This window comes from Buteo buteo, chromosome 28 (assembly GCF_964188355.1).
Source record: "Buteo buteo chromosome 28, bButBut1.hap1.1, whole genome shotgun sequence".
Classification (NCBI taxonomy): domain Eukaryota; kingdom Metazoa; phylum Chordata; class Aves; order Accipitriformes; family Accipitridae; genus Buteo; species Buteo buteo.
This window is the reverse complement of record NC_134198.1, coordinates 695,092-714,133: the sequence shown is the minus strand read 5'-3', so window position 1 is coordinate 714,133 and position 19,042 is coordinate 695,092. Positions and strand designations below refer to the sequence as shown.

At 35.1% G+C, this 19,042-nt stretch overlaps 1 protein-coding gene across 6 annotated transcripts in view; it reads left to right on the top strand.

Moving 5' to 3' along the window:
• USP15 (ubiquitin specific peptidase 15) overlaps positions 1 to 19,042 on the top strand; it is a 72,341-nt gene that overhangs the window by 14,492 nt on the left and 38,807 nt on the right. For 5 of the 6 annotated variants that reach the window (XR_012654644.1, XM_075059176.1, XM_075059179.1 and 2 more), the window contains exons 2-6: positions 2,996 to 3,123; positions 7,941 to 8,071; positions 10,778 to 10,904; positions 16,019 to 16,164; positions 18,704 to 18,765. Coding sequence is in view for 5 of the 6 variants with exons in the window: in XM_075059176.1 (XP_074915277.1) it covers positions 2,996 to 3,123; positions 7,941 to 8,071; positions 10,778 to 10,904; positions 16,019 to 16,164; positions 18,704 to 18,765 (594 nt within the window). In the remaining variant the exon portion in view is untranslated. Of the gene's footprint in view, positions 1 to 2,995; positions 3,124 to 7,940; positions 8,072 to 10,074; positions 10,135 to 10,777; positions 10,905 to 16,018; positions 16,165 to 18,703; positions 18,766 to 19,042 lie in introns of those variants that run through there. The other variant, XM_075059177.1, reaches the window with a different exon arrangement.

The window sequence follows — 19,042 nt, the reverse complement described above, 5'->3', positions numbered from 1 at the left end:
ATGTCTAGGTAGTCACATTATGTGCCTGTTTTCACAAACTGGTCATTTTTGATAGTTGGAGTTGTTTCTCATTTAATTTCACAACAGTTTGAGGTTTGTAGTTTCATAGGTTTTGCTGTAGTGATCATTGAATTGACTGCTGTGTTAGAGAACCTGAAAAGTTAAGTTCAGAAAAGGCTTTCACATAAGACAGTAGGGCTTTACTTGGATACTTTCTTTTGTTGCAAAATGAGGTTGTCTGTACACAAAGATCTGAATTATTTTGAGAAGCTCATTGCTTTGTTAGGTAGTTCTTATAACTTCACTGAACAGCATAGACAATGGAAAGTGATCAAGAAATCAGTATTCTAACTGAGTTTGATTTTTGAAGTGTGAAATATGTGTGGGACTAGAACTTACTAACATTTGAACTAGAAAAGTTTTGCCTTTTTTCATCATTAATAAAGTTTAAACCTGTTTACTTTTGTAATAGCCTGCATTTTTATCCTTTTACTGTGTTTTATGCCAAATTTCACCATCTTTAATGCAGCTTAGCCTTGTTCAGTCTTGTTTCGTATTACATTCTGAATATGCTCTAAACAAAACAAAACTTGTAAAGGGAATTCTGCCACAAAACTGAAATAATCAGTGCTAGGCCAGGCTACTTTAGAATAATTCAATATTGTAAAATCATAGTAATGTTAAGTATCTCATCTTTCTGGACTAGGACTTTCAACCATGCTGTTTCATTATCAATTTGGTGGGATACATTGTGCCCAAAACACCCTGTAAAGTCACTGTCTGTTTCTGAGTTTGGTCAGAGTGGAAAAGGGCATTTTTGCAGCAAAATACTTTTCATATACATTTCCTAATTAGGTTTAAACCTAAATTTTTTTCAATATAGTTTTGGTTCAGAAAGCAGTTTGAAGCTATCTTCTGACTGCTTTGTTAAGTATTTAAAATTTCAGAAAGAAATTGTGTGTTGCAAGTTCAAGGACAAAGTTGTGTACAGAACAGTTTCAGAAGAGGCAGGAATTGGTACCAGTTGATGACTCTTGAGCAGTAGTAACAGGTTGTGGTGGTAGAATAGATACAAGACCAAGTATTACTCTGTGAGGTGGTGAAGATACATGCTCCAGAGTACGCCTGGCATTGGTGCAGTAAGGGAGAAATTTGGTCCCTAACCAGCATTCTTGTACTAACAGAACTATGTCTATAGCAGTTGAGACACAGCTCTGCCTGTGCTAGTTATGTTTGCTTAGGGTAGTTACAAGCTAAGGCTAGGAGTAATTTGTTCACACACTCATAATTACTGTTGATGTAATATTTTTGAATCAAGACTGTTTACCATGTGAATTAGGGTGCTGTTGTCACAGATGTTGTAAAGTTGCCTTTGAGACCTTAGTCTCTGATGTTTTTGAAGAAATGTAAGGGAAGTAAGCATCCAAAAGCCTGTGGTGATCTTATGTATAGCTTTCTAAAGCCTTCTTCCTCTTACTTTCCAAAGGACTTTTACTTACAGATTCACACACTTAAGAGTACATTCTGTAGAAACTGAAAAATTGGGCTTATTGAGAAGAGAATCTGATAAGTTGACTACAAAGGATCCCACTTACTCAGTACTACTCAGTCGTAATGCCTTCTTTACCAGAGGTTTGCTAGCAGTACTTCTGGAGACTGACTCCAGGCTCGATCTGTGTGTGTGAGAGAGAAAAACTGGACTTGGGAAGAAGAAATAAGTCAAGACGACTTATAGTTACATCATTTAGAAGCACAAATTCTAAGAATTAACAAACTTAAGATATGTAAGGCCCCACTAATTTTTTTTTTTTTAAACCTCTTCAGTAAAATGTATACTCAAGCCATGTTTTTGTACCTCTTTGGTTACAAGAGTTGTGGATGCTGTTTTTGTTTTGCGTTTTTCCATGGCGTTCATGAGTAACTCCTGCAGAATGATTGCCTAATAAAGCTATATGTATTAGCAGACTATGAGTTGAATCAGCAGGAAGTTTTGAGATGTCTTAAAGGCTCAATAGCATATTATTGGTATGTTGCAAATAAGAGTTCAATAGTCAAATACTGGAGAAAAGAATGACGATTACCTATGATCTTTAGTTTGACCTAGCGTTTCATCCTGATAGCGATACTCTGACATGTACTAGGTTAGTAACAAAAGGGTTGGTACAGAACAGACAGGAGGACATGGGTACTTTTAGGAAAGAGAAATAATGAAGGTGGTATCTTTAAAAAAAAATAAACAATCTGAGGATCACTGAACAAATTTGTTATCTTAATCTTAAAGAAATTCTGGACAAAAAGATACAAAATGTAGGTATCGCTGGACTTGGTAAAAGCCAGGCTGGCAACAGTTTAATCTGGGTAGAAATACTGTGGAGCTGAGTTTAGAGATATCCATTTATATGGAAGTGTGAAGTTGATAATTATATGTAGGATGAACATCTAGTGCTGCCTCAAAAGCAGAACATTTACTGTATGTGTTGATGCTGACTCAAAGGAAGAAAACACTTAGACTCTGGTTCTTGACAGGACATCAGAGTTCTGAAGTTTTTCAACTTGCATATGAATTTTATAAAGAAAACTCCAGCAGGAAAAAATCTTTCACTAAAAGTTCTCTCTCATTTTTTAAAGGGCTATCTAATTATAACGATTTAACTTGAATCTCCTGAATTCACAAATTGAGAACAGGAATTAAAGCTGATGATATTTCATGCTAAAAAGGAAAATGCTTTTTGAGCTTGCCATTCTTCAACTTTTGATATGCTGTATTGGCTGTCTTGCAAAACTGTACTTGCCCACCGTGATTAGTGTGATCTTTAATTGCCCATGGTTAAAGTCCTTGCTGGTAGGACATGCTGATAATGGTTAGCAGACCAGACAGAAAAACATTCTCCATTCTGCAAGGCTGATGGATGCAAGTACCTTAATATTAATTAAGCGGTACTGTAGGAAGTGGTAGCGTACCAATAATTAACTTGTTTATCTTCTTCCATTTAAGGTACCTAGTGGATAGTCGCTGGTTCAAACAGTGGAAAAAATATGTTGGTTTTGACAGCTGGGACAAATACCAGATGGGAGATCAGAATGTGTACCCTGGTCCTATTGATAATTCTGGACTTCTTAAAGGTAACTTCTTCTGACTGTGTAATAAGCCAATACTAACATTTAGTACAAATTTGTCACGGATTGTTCATCTTTTGTAGTTGATAGTGTACATGAATCTCAGCATTTATAAAGGTGAAACTGTTTGTTGGTTTGTTTTCACACTGTGACAAGGGAAGTAGAATAGATTTCCCTAACAAATTAAAAATTTTAAATAAAATTAGTGGATCTTCTTTGCAATGGTTACAGAATATTTAATAATGTACAAATTACTGGTTTATAATGATATTTTTGAATACCTCAGGAGTTAAAATTTAGTCAAGTTGACAAATAGCTAGCCTGAGTTCGCTAAGATTTTTTTTTTTAGCTTTTAACTTGAACTCTAAAATTTAATTTTGTAAATGGGCCCCAAGCCCTCACTTTGATTATGGAACAGTTGAGGAAGAGGTATTACGCAGTTCAGTGATAATATAAAGTGGTGTGAAATGTTAGAGGATAATTTCCTAATTTTGGGGGGGTCTTCTGAGTATGGTTAAACTCTCTCACTGTTACAATTATTCAGGTTTGACTGACTTTTGCTGAACTGTAGTCAGATTTGTGGACACAAGTCTCAGAATACTTTCCCAGGTATTTTAATCTTTAGGTCAAATTCTATATTTAATGACCAGTATTGAAATACCATTAGAGACATTAATATTTAATCTTCAAAATCTAGTGGATACAAAATCCAGCAGATAATTGGTTTCCTTCTTTGCAGTTACAGGTAATACAATAGTACTGCATAATTTGTTTGCACATGGTAATACAAATTTTTACAACTTCATGAGATTTATGGTGATCTCTGACTTTCTTAATTCAAAACTTCTCAACCATAATTAATATCATTATTTTACAAATTAAATATTTAAGATGATTGCCTCTTTCATAGGACTTGTCACACCATGTTGCAGTAGTTGTCAGTGTGAGGGAGTGTGCATGTCTGACAGGGACTAGTATCAGTGCCTTTGAAGAAGGTGCTGTATTGACGTATGCATGTATATGTTCTCTTCCATCCAAAAACTTAAAGGTTTTTTTGCTCCAGGTGAGTGATGTGTTTTGTTTTCTGAAGTGTGAGGATCTAGATCTTTTGTACATTCTTGTAGTAAATCTCGCAGTGAGGCAGGCATGTTCAGCTGATAATTTTCAGTTGAAATTAGATGTAGCAGGATCTTTTTATCCTCAGTGAGGCAGCATCAGCTTATTCTCTCTTCTGTGTCTACCCACTTTAAAAAAGGTGATTTCTAGATGTGCAAAGCACTGTGTTAGTTGATCTGTATTATTTATAACTTAATCTACACACATGTTCAGATTATGTTTAAAGTTACTGTGGATGTGAAGCCTGTACAAAATCTAAATCTAGCTGTCCAAATCTAAACGCATGTTAGTCATTTTGCTAAAAGCTCCTGAAAACCTGTATTCTTACTATCGTTTTGACACTGTGCATACCCCTTTCAAAGTAAACACAGCATTGGGGTTTATGAACTTCACTTTTTGCTCATTCATGGTCCTAAAACTATGGCTCTGCGTTGGCAGTGATACCATACATCCAATTACTGTCTGACATCTACTGTTCCTGTGTGAAGGCAGTTTTAAAATTAAGGGCATTAGTGCTCAGCAAATAGTAGCTGTTACCTTCCCCTGCTGCAAAGCAGCAATCCTCTGTACTAGGTTTCCTATGTAGCATAAGCTGAACCTGAAAATGCTTGGGTTTTAATCCTGTCTTTGGCATGTCATATGCACTAGTTGCTCTCATACTGCTGCCCTTAAGTGTTAAGTCTGAAAATTTGCATCTGATTTAAAGAACATAAAATAATCTAAAAGCGGCATGCTTTCTCAGATACTCTGCAGCACAACACAGTGGCAAGGAAAACTATTATTAAATTCAAGAAAGACTGATTCTAGGAAACTGAAGCAGTGTGTTGTGCTTATGTTACTTAAATATTGTTCCCTTATTTCCAGAATATTTGGATGAAATGGGAGCAGTGGAAAGTAACAGGCAGAGATTTCAGTTAATCTCAACTTATGCAAAAATGTTGCTGTATGTAATGGAACGCACATGTGCTGTCTTCAGAAGAGATGTGTAGACAACTTCAGATTAGCAAAGCAAGCACAAGGAAGTAGTCATTTAGCTGATCTTCATCATAGAAAACCGTGTTACGTATGAGGGACTGAGTCATCAGAGTCAGGGGACTTCTTTGGAATAAGGTTCTGAAAAAATTACACTGGAAAAAATGTTGGGGATTTTAGAAAGAATGGAATCCAAATTATATCTTCTCACTATAAACTCCTGTAGCAATATCAGATCAGTGCAGAAATACAGTGTGAACTTTTTAGAGAGATACGTGGGCCTGAGGATGTGTTTGTGATTTCTCCCCACACCTTGCTCCCAGTTATAATGAAACCACCATATGCATAGTATTGAGTGGGCCAAGTAAGAATTGATAGTGGAAGTTGTGAATTGTTTCGGCAAATGTTTCTTGGATATAGTTCTTGCATATAGATTTTTTCCTAATCAGTCAAGACAGTTTTGAACCAAAATTTGAGTCTTCAAAATTGTTACTTTTACAGATAGGATGAAACAGACTGAGGGGAAAAAAGGAAAGTACCTTTTAAACAAGTGCATTGATTGAAGTCTCATTTATTAGGTCACATTTATTATATTTACCTCCATGAAGAACTGAATTTTTATTTACCTATATGTTCACTGAGATGTTTATGTGAAATTCCATTTTACTTTTTGCTTGAGAAATTTATGTACTCTGGCTCCCAGAGTAGAATCCAAAGCCTGAGGTTTTCTTCCGCTTTCCTTTGTTGCCTTCTGTGTTGCCCTTTTGTTTTTTTCTTGCTAAAATTGCAACAAATACTTTGGCTATTTCCAAACTTGATTATCCCTTTTTCTAAAATAACTTCATGATTCTAACACTTAGCCTGGCTGTATCTTGGGGTTTTTGTTGTTGTTAGGGGTTTTTTTGTTTAGTTCTTTCCCACATTGACAATTTTTATTGGGGAAAGTGCATGCAAACCATATTGTACCTTCTTGACTGCATGAAGTCATCTCTAAACTGCACGGATTACATATTATGGAAACAGTATCTTTTTGCCACCTCTGAGCAGCTAGCTAATGGTAGTAACAAATATTGTACACTTAAACTACATGAACGGAGAACAGTATGCATCTCCAATGTTTTGCTCACACATCAAGGTACTTAGCTGGAGAAGGAAAGAGGGAGTCACCACCAGTGATAAAATAATAAGAGCAGGAGCAAGCTGTGCATCCTTCCTTGCCCATATTTTCACCATTTAGGTGATTAAAGTGAAAAGCATTGCTTTTTTCCCTTATTTTCCCTTAAAACCAGAAACCCTTTAAACCAACTGAAGGTGTAGCAAGTGCAGGTAGAGTAGGGAGATTTCTAGAGTCTTTGTAAGCTGAATCGTGTTTAATCTTCCCACCAGGAACTGAACACATCTCTTAAACATCTCTTGAATGTCCTCAGTAGTGTTGCCCTCCTACAGAAAAGGTCATGTTGAAACATGTTTTGTTAAATTCTTATTAAAAAAAAAAGAATAGGTGTTATTATTAAAGGACCTTTAATTTTTAAAGTGTGCCTCTTTTAATGCTCAGGATAATATTTTTTTAATTGAAGTCACATTATGCTGTGTTTGCTAAATCTGTCTGTACAAAGGAGGAAGAAGAGAAGTACAGAAATACGATCACATGAGAGGACCTTAGTGCTTTTCATAGGTGCATAGCACGCGCTTATTTTTGTCCTTGCAAAAAATGTAGGTAACAATATTCATTTTACTTAGAAGTATACTTAAAAAAAAAGTAAATCTGAGAGGCAGGCCAGTACTTGAAGCAATTTGAGATTATTTAAGGTTACTTTTATGCTCAGTTTTAATTGTGCAGTGTGTAATTCTGCAGTTCATTCACTTAGGACAATGAAAATAAATAGACTGTATATTTATTACAGTCTATTTATTCTTTATACATAGTCTATTTATTTTCATACTTCATTAACTTTGTCATCCTGATTTATTCTTTGGAGCTGAATGTGTGGGTTTCCCTGTTTGATCTCCCTCTGTACAGAGGGATGTTTGCTGGCCTGTAGTTAGGTACTTCCAGATGGAAAGACAGCTGCCCTAATTGTCTGAGGCGCACAGTGGCACAGGTCTGGAATCACCTCTTACACATATAGGATAGCTGCTATCTTACTCCTGTAATAAGGATTGAACCAAAGCTAAAAGCATGCTACTTACGTAAATAGGTTACCAACTTGTACTTCTTTCAAGTGTTGCACCTCGCTGTCCCTGTGAAGAATTTTGTAGGGACTGTGTTTCCAGAGTACATAGTATCCTTTAAGTAGGAGGGTTGTACCATGTTATTTTCCCAGTCTGACATGGATTGAATGACTTCAAACTTTGTCTTGGATCTGCTGTAACTACCCATTCCTGCGTTTTCAGTGAAGGATGCAACTGTAGCATGAAATGGAAGTATCCATGGTGATGGGGGAGTATGTGCGAAGTGGGTAGAGAAATGGATTGGTTTCTCTGAAGGCTATGGTGGTGTGTGGTAACAAGTTAGGCACTTATGATTGCATGAGGATACGGAGTTGTCACTTGGGTTCCTGAGTGCAGGAATGCTACCAGTAATAGGTGTGCTATGCATGAACTGCTTTGAACACCATAATACTAATAACTGTGACTTGGAAAATTTTTTTTTTGCTATTTATATGAAAAATGTTACATTAAAAACTCAAGTAACAGAATTGCAGTATTCAAGTAAAAATATCTTTCTCTTACAGATGGTGATTCTCAGTCTCTCAAGGAACATCTCATTGATGAGCTGGACTACATCCTTTTGCCAACTGAAGGCTGGAATAGGCTAGTTAGCTGGTACACACTGATGGACGGCCAAGAGCCAATAGCACGCAAGGTACTCTTAAATTATCCACTGGGATGAATATGATTCAGATATAGTCCTGCAAATATGCAAGAGTTGCACAGGAATTTATTAGAAGATTCTAAGTCCTGGCCTGTGATAATCATATAGACAACTTCTGCCTTGGTTGCTTATAGATACCTAATTCTTACTCAGATTTTAGGGACTTAAGTTTTTAATATTGAGAAATGAGGATGCAAAGGATATAATACTTTTTTTTTTCTGGAAGTAAGCCCTCTAATATTTCAAGAAGAACTTCATTTAGAAGCTTGTAAGTCTATTAATGCAAATGATTTTGTAATTAAGTATAAAGCCCTAAAACTGTATTGACTATGTTAGTGAAAAGCCTAGCTCTGATAATGTTAACACTGTCAGAGTAATTGGTGGTTCCTTTTCTGATGAGCACAGTCTTCTGTGTTCAGCAGCTTGCTAAGGGAGTTTTCTTCTTTAAGTCAAAAGCTTACCTCAACACGGGTAGTATACTCCATGATACGGTGAATACTGTGGCCCTCTGTCAGTATGAGATACTTAAAAATTAACATCTTTGATGTTAATTTTTGTTTGCTCCAGCATATACCATCAGTATTATTAAGGTGATAAGACGTTTTACCAGTTTATTGATCAGGTAATTTGTTTGTATTATTTCTTAAGATTTTCAGGTTAGTGATTACAGTTGCATCCTCACTGGACTGAATTACTTAAGTTTTAAAATACACATTGGTATGTTTGCCATTTCTAAATTGACCATTAGGGCATATTCTTTCAGTTACAGGGATCTTTATTTTAATTCCTGAAAAACTGCTGAAAGAGTATTATGATTAGAATTTAGTGTGATATGACTTCTGGTGTAATACATCTTTTTTTTTTTTTTTTCGTCCTATGACATGAGTGTGGTCTAACTACGTGCATGCTGGCCATTTACTTGAAGTGCATTCCTTTCAAACAAATGCCAGATTTAGCTATAGAAGAATTTTGTGTCTTCAAGATTCATTTGGTCAGCAATAGTAGTAGTTTGTTGTGGTTTTTTTAACATTCTCTTTAATGCAATAAAAGAGAACTTTTTTTAAAGAGACATCCCTGGAATGTCTCTTTCTTTTTCTCCAGTTCTGTAAGAGCTGAAATCCATTAAAATGGCTCTCCTTCTTTAAAGATATATCTGTTATCACCTTGTTACTGTTTTTCCTGAAGATGGATTTCAGCAAACTGAATGCTCTTCCATCATCATGGTAAAGTAAAAGCTCTGTAATTTTTTCACTTTGGGGGGAAATTGGAAGGAGTGAGAAGGGAAATTTGAGTAACTTGCCTTCTACTTGGGAGGAACTAACTGGAAAAATACATGGAGTATAATGAGAGGCCAGGTAAACTGGCATAGCTTCATTCTTTTCTGCCAATACGAACAGTAGTTATCCTCCGAGATGCATATTCCAGTTCAGAATTTTTCTTTCTGATGCTTTTGTCATTTGTTCATTATTCTTTCTCCTGTCTGCCTTGATGTTTTTTCATAGAGGTGGGATGATACTTTTCGTTCATCCCCTTTGTTGCATCAACTTTTTTTGAAACATGGATCCAGATTTTAAATTGGTAAACTGTTGTACTTGATCCATGTCAAATAATATTTTGACTTTATGTAATATGATGTGGTAATACTGCCACTACCGCATCAGTTTTATTCTCAGAAATGTCTTAGCCATACTGCACAGTTTTGTTTACTGCCAACTGTTTTGTTGTTACTGTAGTAGCTGAAAACCCTACTAAGCTACTCAAATTAAGATGCATTTTTATTTAAATGTCATGGTTCGCAGTCATTAAAGCTAAGGCAAACTACTGAACAGCAGTGAAATCATTCACTAATTTTTTTTTTCCTACTGTACACGCATACAAGTTATATTTGTACGGCAGATAGCAGATCTCTCCTAGCAATTAGCTGGTGGCTTTTTTTTTTTTACCGTATTTGTCAGATGTATCACATATCAGGCTGATGGTTATTTTTGGAACAGTCTACATGACTAAGTACTGCAGTTACACTTTGGAAGATCAAAGGGAAAAACATTTAAGAGGTGACCCTGAATATTTTTTTATACATTTTACTTTTATAAAAAAAATTCCTGTATACTTAACTATTTTGTAATAGGTGTTACAAAAATGAACATATAATAAGCATCTGTAATAAGTAGGTGAAATTTCAAATGAATATATTCATTATCAGAATATAAGTGGAAGATTTGTAGGTCTTGTTTAAATACAGGATTTGTTTAAAAATGTGATATCCAGATTTTAGTAGTGTGTATTCTGTTTCTGATAAGTATTCTTTAACTGTGAAGACTAGTTCTTCATGTTTTGATGAAGTAGCATACAACGAATGTGTTTTGAAATAAAAGTAACTTCTGGTGTTTTTTATCTTTTGATCAAGTATCTTATCTTTTGGTTAAGTATGTATTTGTGATTTTCCCCGTACTTACCACTTTGAAATTCATGGTGGTGGTATACACGGGTAAGACGACATGATCATGGAAAAAAAAATACTTCTTAGTTTACCCTATTTCTAAAAAGTTATAAGAGAATTTTAGTTCTAATTTTTGTCATTTATTAAGTGTCTTACATTCCCCGAACTTCAGTTTCTTGAAGACTTCTGAAAAATATTTTGAAGTGTGTATATGAAAACATGTTTGGACTGATACCTAATCCCAATCTATTTTTCAGGTCGTTGAACAGGGTATGTTTGTAAAGCACTGCAAAGTAGAAGTATACCTAACAGAATTAAAGCTTTGTGAAAATGGAAATATGAACAATGTTGTTACACGAAGATTTAGTAAAGCTGATACAATAGGTATGCACAACTGTTTTTAAAAATATATGATTGTTACTTGTTTAAATAGTGCTTGGTAGCAAGTTCTGAATAAGTAAGTCTCTAGGTAAAACGATAGATGGGTATGGTAGCCATTAAAAAGGATGGGATTAGTCTTGTTTGGGTCAAAATTAAAAGTTAAATGATTTGGAATATTTAGGATTTTTAATACAATTAAAAAAATAATTGTGCATTTTATTATCTAGGCATCTGTGTTAACTCTGAGATTTGCGCTTCTCAGGAAGTGAACAGTGGGATGTTTCTCATTATCTTTATTGGATTCCGTAGTACTTTTTGTTGTCTTTTGGTGTGTAAGAAAAGTACTTTTTTTTTATGTGTTTCTATTCATGTCTTTCACTAGCCAACACTTTTGAGTCATATATATATATATATAGAAAGAGAAGGGTATATTACAAAACACAAGAATGAATTGAATTTATAAATTAATGGCTAAAGGTGACCTACAAAGGCACTATTCTTTGGGTTGTGAAGTGGCAGGCTAGGCACAATCTTTTACAGTAACTGAGTCCTGTATTAAACCTTTAACTTACCTTTATAGTTATTTTGCCTGCTCTTTGACCATTGTGTCATTGTTTGAAACCATATTTTGATAACATTTGGCTCTGAAAATAACAATCAGAACATATGCAAAGATATTGCCGATCATTTAAACTCAATTTTTGGTTTATTTGTGCATGTATATCTGAGATGAGAGTCTTTCAAGTAGCTGTATTTGTGCAGTTAAAATTGTACTTTATGCCCAGCCATTACTCTTTGTTTACATTCTTTGACAACAATGTAGTTTTTTCAGGTTTTGCTTCTCTTTACATTATGGGTAGTGACTTATACTTCCTACAGTTTAATTCTTTGAAGATTGCTTGCTTTAAAAACAGAATCATTTTACATTGTTAAATTTTAATCCTTAAGTTAAACAAGTAATACCTGCTTCTATTAGAGTAGAAACTTAAAAATTACAAAATTTGTCCTTGAAACAGGGCTTCGGTGTTGTATGTTAATTGGCCTTTTTTTGAGATCTGGTTTAACATGGGAGATGTACTTCATTATTCTCTAAGCAAACCCAGAATGTTAGAAAAACCAATTTAACATTATCCTTCCCTGAGGACCAAATACAAGGTATTTTGCAGCTATACTGAATTTAATTGTATCATTGGAATTATAGGTAATGGTTGAATTTCTGATATTTTCTTTTCTAATCAGAAGCAGGGCATTTTGGAATGACTGTTACTTGGAGATGTATTCATTGTTTCTTAGCAGAGAGAGAATTACAATTGTGAGAAAATTGCCATAAAGGGTAATGAGAAACAGCCAGGCTCACTGGCAACCCCTTTGCAGACACTGGCCTTACTTGCTTTCATGAGATGTGGATGACATGCTCTTGGAAGCCTTAAAGCACGCCTTTTCTGAAGCTGAATCTTCTTAAGCAGAGCACCAAGCACGGCCATCCTAGCCAGGACATCCAGAAGAGTTTGTATCTTAGAAGAAGAGCTAGAAAAATTAAACCCGCTTTTAAGAGTGAAAGAATCACTGATCCCTGAGGTTTTTCTCTTATCCATTAATAAGATGGTGATTCCCCACTCCTTCCCCACCCCATCCACCCCCCCCCACCCGGTCCATACCTTAAGTGTATTTAAGGTAGTTCTGGAATTCATCAAATACATAGCAGAGATACTCATTATATCAATAAATAATATACAAGAGGAATCTCGTAGATTCTTGGTTACTTTTCACCCTTCCTTGCGTATGCCAGGGATGCATTTTCATTACGGCTGCAGAAGACTTGTAGTACCAAAGACTCAGTATCAGCCCCTCTGAAGTGAGTGGGCATAAGGTACTATGGTCTTTTCAAAAAGTTTCAATTTTTCTACCCACCATAATTGATTACATTATTTACTGCCCTCAAAAGATCCAAGACAAGACCTTCCTTAATTCACATAAACAGAGAAAGTTTTGGAGCAACTTAAATACTCTGAGCACAATATAATATTCACCTACCAATCTTCAAATGTGTGTTATTCCTGCAATACCTTTGCTTTTCCATTCAAATAGAAACTAAGCTAAGCTGTATGTGAATAAGTTAGTACAAGGTAGGAAAAAACAATTATAGAGGGTAGACCTAATAATGACAGTCATTTTCTTGGGGTCGTACTGGAAACATCTAATGTGTTCTTTGGACCTTCTTAGGCATCTCTTACAATTGAGGACTCTTGCCTTGGGGCAGTGCATATTAACTTTGTGACTGATTGATGACTAACTTTTGGGAGGCTGGTTTAATTCTAAAAAGAAAGTGAGCTAGACAATGGATGTAGTTCAGGCAGCATTTCAGTCTAGTTATTGTTGCTTATCCTAGGGAACATCAGGACTTGAAAATGAGTTAATGATCCATTCAGGAGTCTAAATCATACGAAAGTACAATAAAACTAAGTCATCAGCTAATGTGTAGGCCTTTTCTACCTTTATTCAAGAGTCTTACAAACCACAAAATGACAGAAAGACTGTCTATAGCCTCTGTTATGGACGAACAGGAGTCAGGTTGTGTCTGCAGTGCCAAAACCAGTTCAAAACTGAGCTGATAAATTTTGTAGATTACACCAGTGGCTCTGCATCTAATGGACTTTTTGGACTTATGCTAGTAAATTATCTTGGCAAATGGCTTTGATTCATCTTTCCCTTTAATTTGCTGCAGAATACAAGAATGTAAAACTTGCCACCCTGGAGGACAATATATTCTGCAATCTGTGACTAGCCTGTCCCTTCTTAGGGACGCTGGGATTACTGTTTCAAAGTACAGATTAACATTTTACTGCGGTTTCCTTCAGCCAATATTTGTGATAGCACTAGCCTTTAGAAGTCAGGGTGTACTTGTATTAGGATACACTGAAATTCTCCAGCATCTCATCAAGACTCTTCCATGTAGTCTTGCAAAATAGTACTTAAATCATGCAGCTGGTTTTTTTGGAGGAGCTGTCTGATTTTTAATGATACGGGATATATCCTATATAGGATCCATAACCTTTGACTCTCAAATTGAACTATCTCAAATTGGTGCTATATAGCTTTTGGAGTGAGAGGCGTCTTTAAAGGGCAGTTCTTCCCATCTCTCAGACTTCATCCTAGTACTATTCATCTCATACATGGGATGTGTATAACACTACTAGAGGAGAACCCCATACACAGTACACCTCAGACCACACATATTGGCATGTAATATTTTCATTTACACTGGAACAGGCACTTTCACTTTAGATCATAAGCCAGCACTTCAATGATACTTGCTGGGGTGTGGAGGGAAGAATTACAAAGTGTGCATTGGTTATGTTCATGGAAGTATGTAAACGAACCTTAGTTTCACAGTCTCAAAATTAGCATAATAGTCAGGTGGAACATGCCCTTCCCAGGGTCTTGGACATAATGTGTAGTCATCTGATAGGATTGATGCTTCCTGTCTCATAACAGTTCTGTTAGTGAAGCTGGAATATGTTGAAAATTAACATAATAAATGTTAACTTAATACTCCCAAAGAATACAAGATGCAATGCTCAAATAATTAATTCTCATGGTATTAATAAGATAGTGAAAAATTATCTTTTGTAAATTCTTTTAGTGAAAGTCATTGATAAATCTGGAATATTTTTTTAAGATTGTTGCTGAGTAGATTCATTCTTACATTCAAATACAGTTATTTGAAATAATTGATTGAGTTTTGATTCACAGTACATTTTTTTTAAAGTCAACAAACGAAGTAACAGCCTGCTATCTTGTTTATAGCACCTGCCTTGCCTACATATCATCTCTGTTCCAGAAACAAGTGATCCAGTCTAATGCTTGCTTTCATACTAAAATGTGTGTTAACTAGTATAGAAGAAAATTGTATTCAGTTGTCTACAATATCTACAAATTTTATATTGGCCAGTTGTCATGCATTTCACAAGCCAATGGCAAGATTTTTACAAGATACTCTTAAGCTTCAAGTCTCATTTTGACTTTTCATATTTAACATAGTTGTTGTTATTAGAAGAGAAAATAATAATCTTAAGTAAAAGGTGACAAGGGGAATTCTAGAGGAGCCAAAACACTGGTATTTTATCCTGAGACTTCAGGGGAATGTCTCTCAAAGATCTTACAGTGTCCATTTTTATAATTGCATTTTCAGTGATCATCAGGAATAAACTGTACGTTTCTTGACTCCTATTTTGTTTTCTGTGTTAGCTGTTATGAGACTTGGCTGCCATGGGGCTTTATGAGTGTACCAATTAAAAAAAAAAATAATCTAAGTGAGGTTGCTATGATGTAGGACTGCACATATTAGTTCAAGTTAAAGAAGTCTTTAAAAAACTCTACTTTTGCGTAAGGAGAATGGAGTTAATTATGAACTTCTTAAATTCCGGTTGTAGACAATAGTTCTACTACCTTAAAATTATGTAACACTGATTATATTCTGTCAGATAGAGTAAGAGCTGGTAGACCATTTTTATGTTAAATCTTTCAGGAACATAAAATCTTTTGTTGTCCTTTTAAAATAAATTTATGCACTTCAGTTTTAAAGAGTAGTCTTTAATTTCTGTGAGCATGTAAATTAAACTTTACACATGTATGTTGTGCTTGGTGATAATTGCACTGGGATATGGGTAGTAGAAAACTGAAAACCAAAAAAGGTTTGATTTAGGGAGAGGAACAGAATTACTTGCCCTTCCTGCTCCTGGTTTTGCTGCCAGTCTCGGTTTTAATCATTCCCTACCCATCCACACTCCTGTGTTACCCACACTCTGAGAAATTAGTAGATGGGTACCTAGGTACCTCATGTCATCTGTTATTTATCACCTTGTCTTTATTTGGTCTGCTTTGCTAAGAGATTCAGGAGAGGATACAATAGTCCTCTGTTTCCATTTTAAAGGTAAGCAAACTAGCAACTTCCTGCTTGTCCTACAACATGTAGGACATGTAGTTGCATGGCTATTTCTACAGTTTTGTTCATATTTTGAATATAAGAAAAAAGTAGGTGATTCTGATGCTTTATTCAGCCTTATACTGTTTGTGTAGTGAAATGCTAAACTTGTGTTCTCTCCCTTTCAAAACAGATACAATTGAAAAAGAGATAAGAAAAATCTTCAATATTCCAGGTGAAAAAGAGACCAGATTGTGGAACAAATACATGAGTAATACTTTTGAACCTTTGAATAAACCAGACAGTACCATACAGGATGCTGGTTTATACCAGGGACAGGTACAGTGTAATATTATTTCCTTTTTTTAATACGTTTATTTTTTTGCTCATGAAAATGTAGCTCTACCCAATGAATTTTTCTTCTTTTTAAATGAAAATTGCCTTTTAATAGATTGTGTTAGGATAGAGGATTTTATAAACAAAGTCATCAAAATAAAAGTAGTCTTTGAGTATATTTTTAAGATTAAAGATGAGTTTAATTCTCCTGGTGAATTAAAAGTAAATGAACATAACATTGTTGACTTTGGATTTGGTAAAATCTGAAATAAAAAAATATTCCTAAGATCTGGGATATGTTCCCATAATGGAACCCCAAATTTGAAGAACTTTTTAGGTACTTTAAAAGAATAATGTCTTCTACTCAAATTCTACTGTCCAGATTTCAGAAAGAAATTAAGAAAAAATGAAAATAATTCAAATAAGAACTATAGAGACAAAACAGCTTGAAAACCTGCTTTAGCATGAGACAATATCACTTTAAAATCCCTTTATGGGAGGATTTCTTACAAGATAATTTTTTTACCTTTTCAGATGTGTATAAAGAACAAATATTGGATGTTAAAGCTACACAAATAGAAATGCAAACTGATGGAACAATTTCATTATTAGAATAACTTTTCAGATTATTACATTGATTCTTTAGTCTTCAAATAGACTTGGATTTTTTTTCAGCAGCTGTAGTTTATGCTGTCGTACTACAAGTATGAATGGATGAAATTTCATGGCAGTAGTTGTAGGCAAGATTATATTAAAGTATTTCCTTTTGCCTTGAAATACTTTACTCTAACCTACTTACCAGCAGTATTTATGCTGTGCTTCAGTTTTCTTTTATGGCATGGAAGGTAAGTAATCAGTGCACCAAAATAACAGCATGAACTATTGTGCCCTTTAGCTTCATGCTGCATGCACTTAAACCCTAACATAGGTAATTCTAACAATTCAGAGGTCCTGCTGGAAAAGCCCGCATGTCCCATAAAAGATTTGCGTCAAAGATGTAACTTGCAAATTGCCTCCATCCCAGTGAAACATTAACTATGAAGCAAGCATGGTCTAATACAGCCATAAAAAGATCTCTAGGTGACATCTGTACTTTCAGCAAAACAAATATTGTTCAAAACCAAGTTTAACCATGGTTTCTGAAAATGCAAAATGTCGTGGTAGACCATGTGTGTTTGGTCAGTTGCACTTGCTGACACACAAGGTTGTTGTTTTTCTTGCTGAGCCTCCTAATCTAATAATAGTTATTCTGACTATTTACAGTCTATCTAACCTAATAGTAATTTTTTTACGGTGTAATTCTAAACTATGTGTGTGGTTGAGTAAATGAATGTTTTGAATTTATTGATTGGTTTCTGAAGTGAGTCTTTAGGGGTTTCATTGAACTTCTAAGTCTAAATCTTCCTTTTATTTAGTAGTCTCTTAGAGCCAATGGAAGGAAGTATGGCAGAATCTGTCTTACAGCATTCATGACCAAAGGTAGCAGACTAATCTTTTCCAGATAGAAAGCAGCTCATGATAGAAAGCTGGTTTTCAATGTTGTGTCTTAATGTCTTCAGACTGAAAATGTGATTACATCTTCAAGTGGCAGCATGACTTATGTATAAGGTCTTGAGCGTAAGTGCATATGTGAATGAATGTATGTCAGTGTGTAGACCCATATGGGCTCAGCATGGCAGTTAATTAGCATCCTGAAACATCAGTGTACAGTTAAGCAGAATTAGTTGCATTGGAAATTAAGAGTTAGATTCAGTTTAAATACTGGAGTCTAGTTGCCATTTCAGATGATCTAGGCTATCCCAGCTGTCAATCCAGAAAGGCATGAGCTTTTTGTAGGTCCTGTGTCATATCTGCCAGCATAGGGCAGATATCTGAAATACCTAAATGCGTTTCAAATGGCACTTGATGCCTGTGTTTAGGACTGAGTGTTCTGTACTCCCTTTTGTACCGATAACAACTTGAATGAAATTAATTTCATTAACCAACTGTCCCATTGGAAAATTAATATTAGATTAATGCTTTTGCAACAAATACAGGAGTAACCAGACAAGTATGATTTTAAGGTTATCAAGGCAGAAAATGGTTTGGTTTGGGGTTTTGGGTTTGGTGGTTTTTTCCCCTGCCAATCTGTGTGTATGAGAGGCAAAATTCCTTCAGGAATATATCCCTTCCTTAACAGGGCTGTTGTATAGACATGTGATTTCTGTAGATTCATAGATGCTGTTTAGACATTGCAGGTCGTCTTCTGACCTCTTTGAGAGGTAAGGTCTTGCCATTTTATCTATGGATTGTTGAGGCATACAAATGTTAAGTGGCTTGACCAAAGTTGCACAAATTAAGTTGTGGGGAGAAAAAAGTGAATAGAGTGAGAGGAAAATGCAGTGTAATTTAATAGAATATTCTTGAACCTCACGGAATGGTAACTTAATCATCAGTCTTTTCTATCTCAATTACACGTCAGCAAATCCATTAAAAAGATTGGAACAGAAAGCAATCTACTGATACTTTTATTTCAGTTTTCTTATTACACTTTTTGTGATAGGTACTGGTGATAGAACAGAAGAATGAGGATGGGACATGGCCAAGAGGTCCTTCAACTCCTAAGTAAGTTGTGAATTTAAGTCATATTATTCAGTATAGCTTAACTATTTTCACATGTTATTTTGCTTTAAAAAAAGCCTGTTTTTAAAAGTGGCATTTTATTTTGAAAATCAGCCTTCAGATGTTTTAGCTGAAAATACGCTGAATAGTGTATTTGTTATAAGTGTTTCATATTAATAATGGTGAATTCCTGCATGTACGTTGCTTAATTTTGTTGATCTCAGTCAGTGATACATGTTATCCTGCTTAAAAATAGAAAAAAAAAAATCCATAGTAGAAA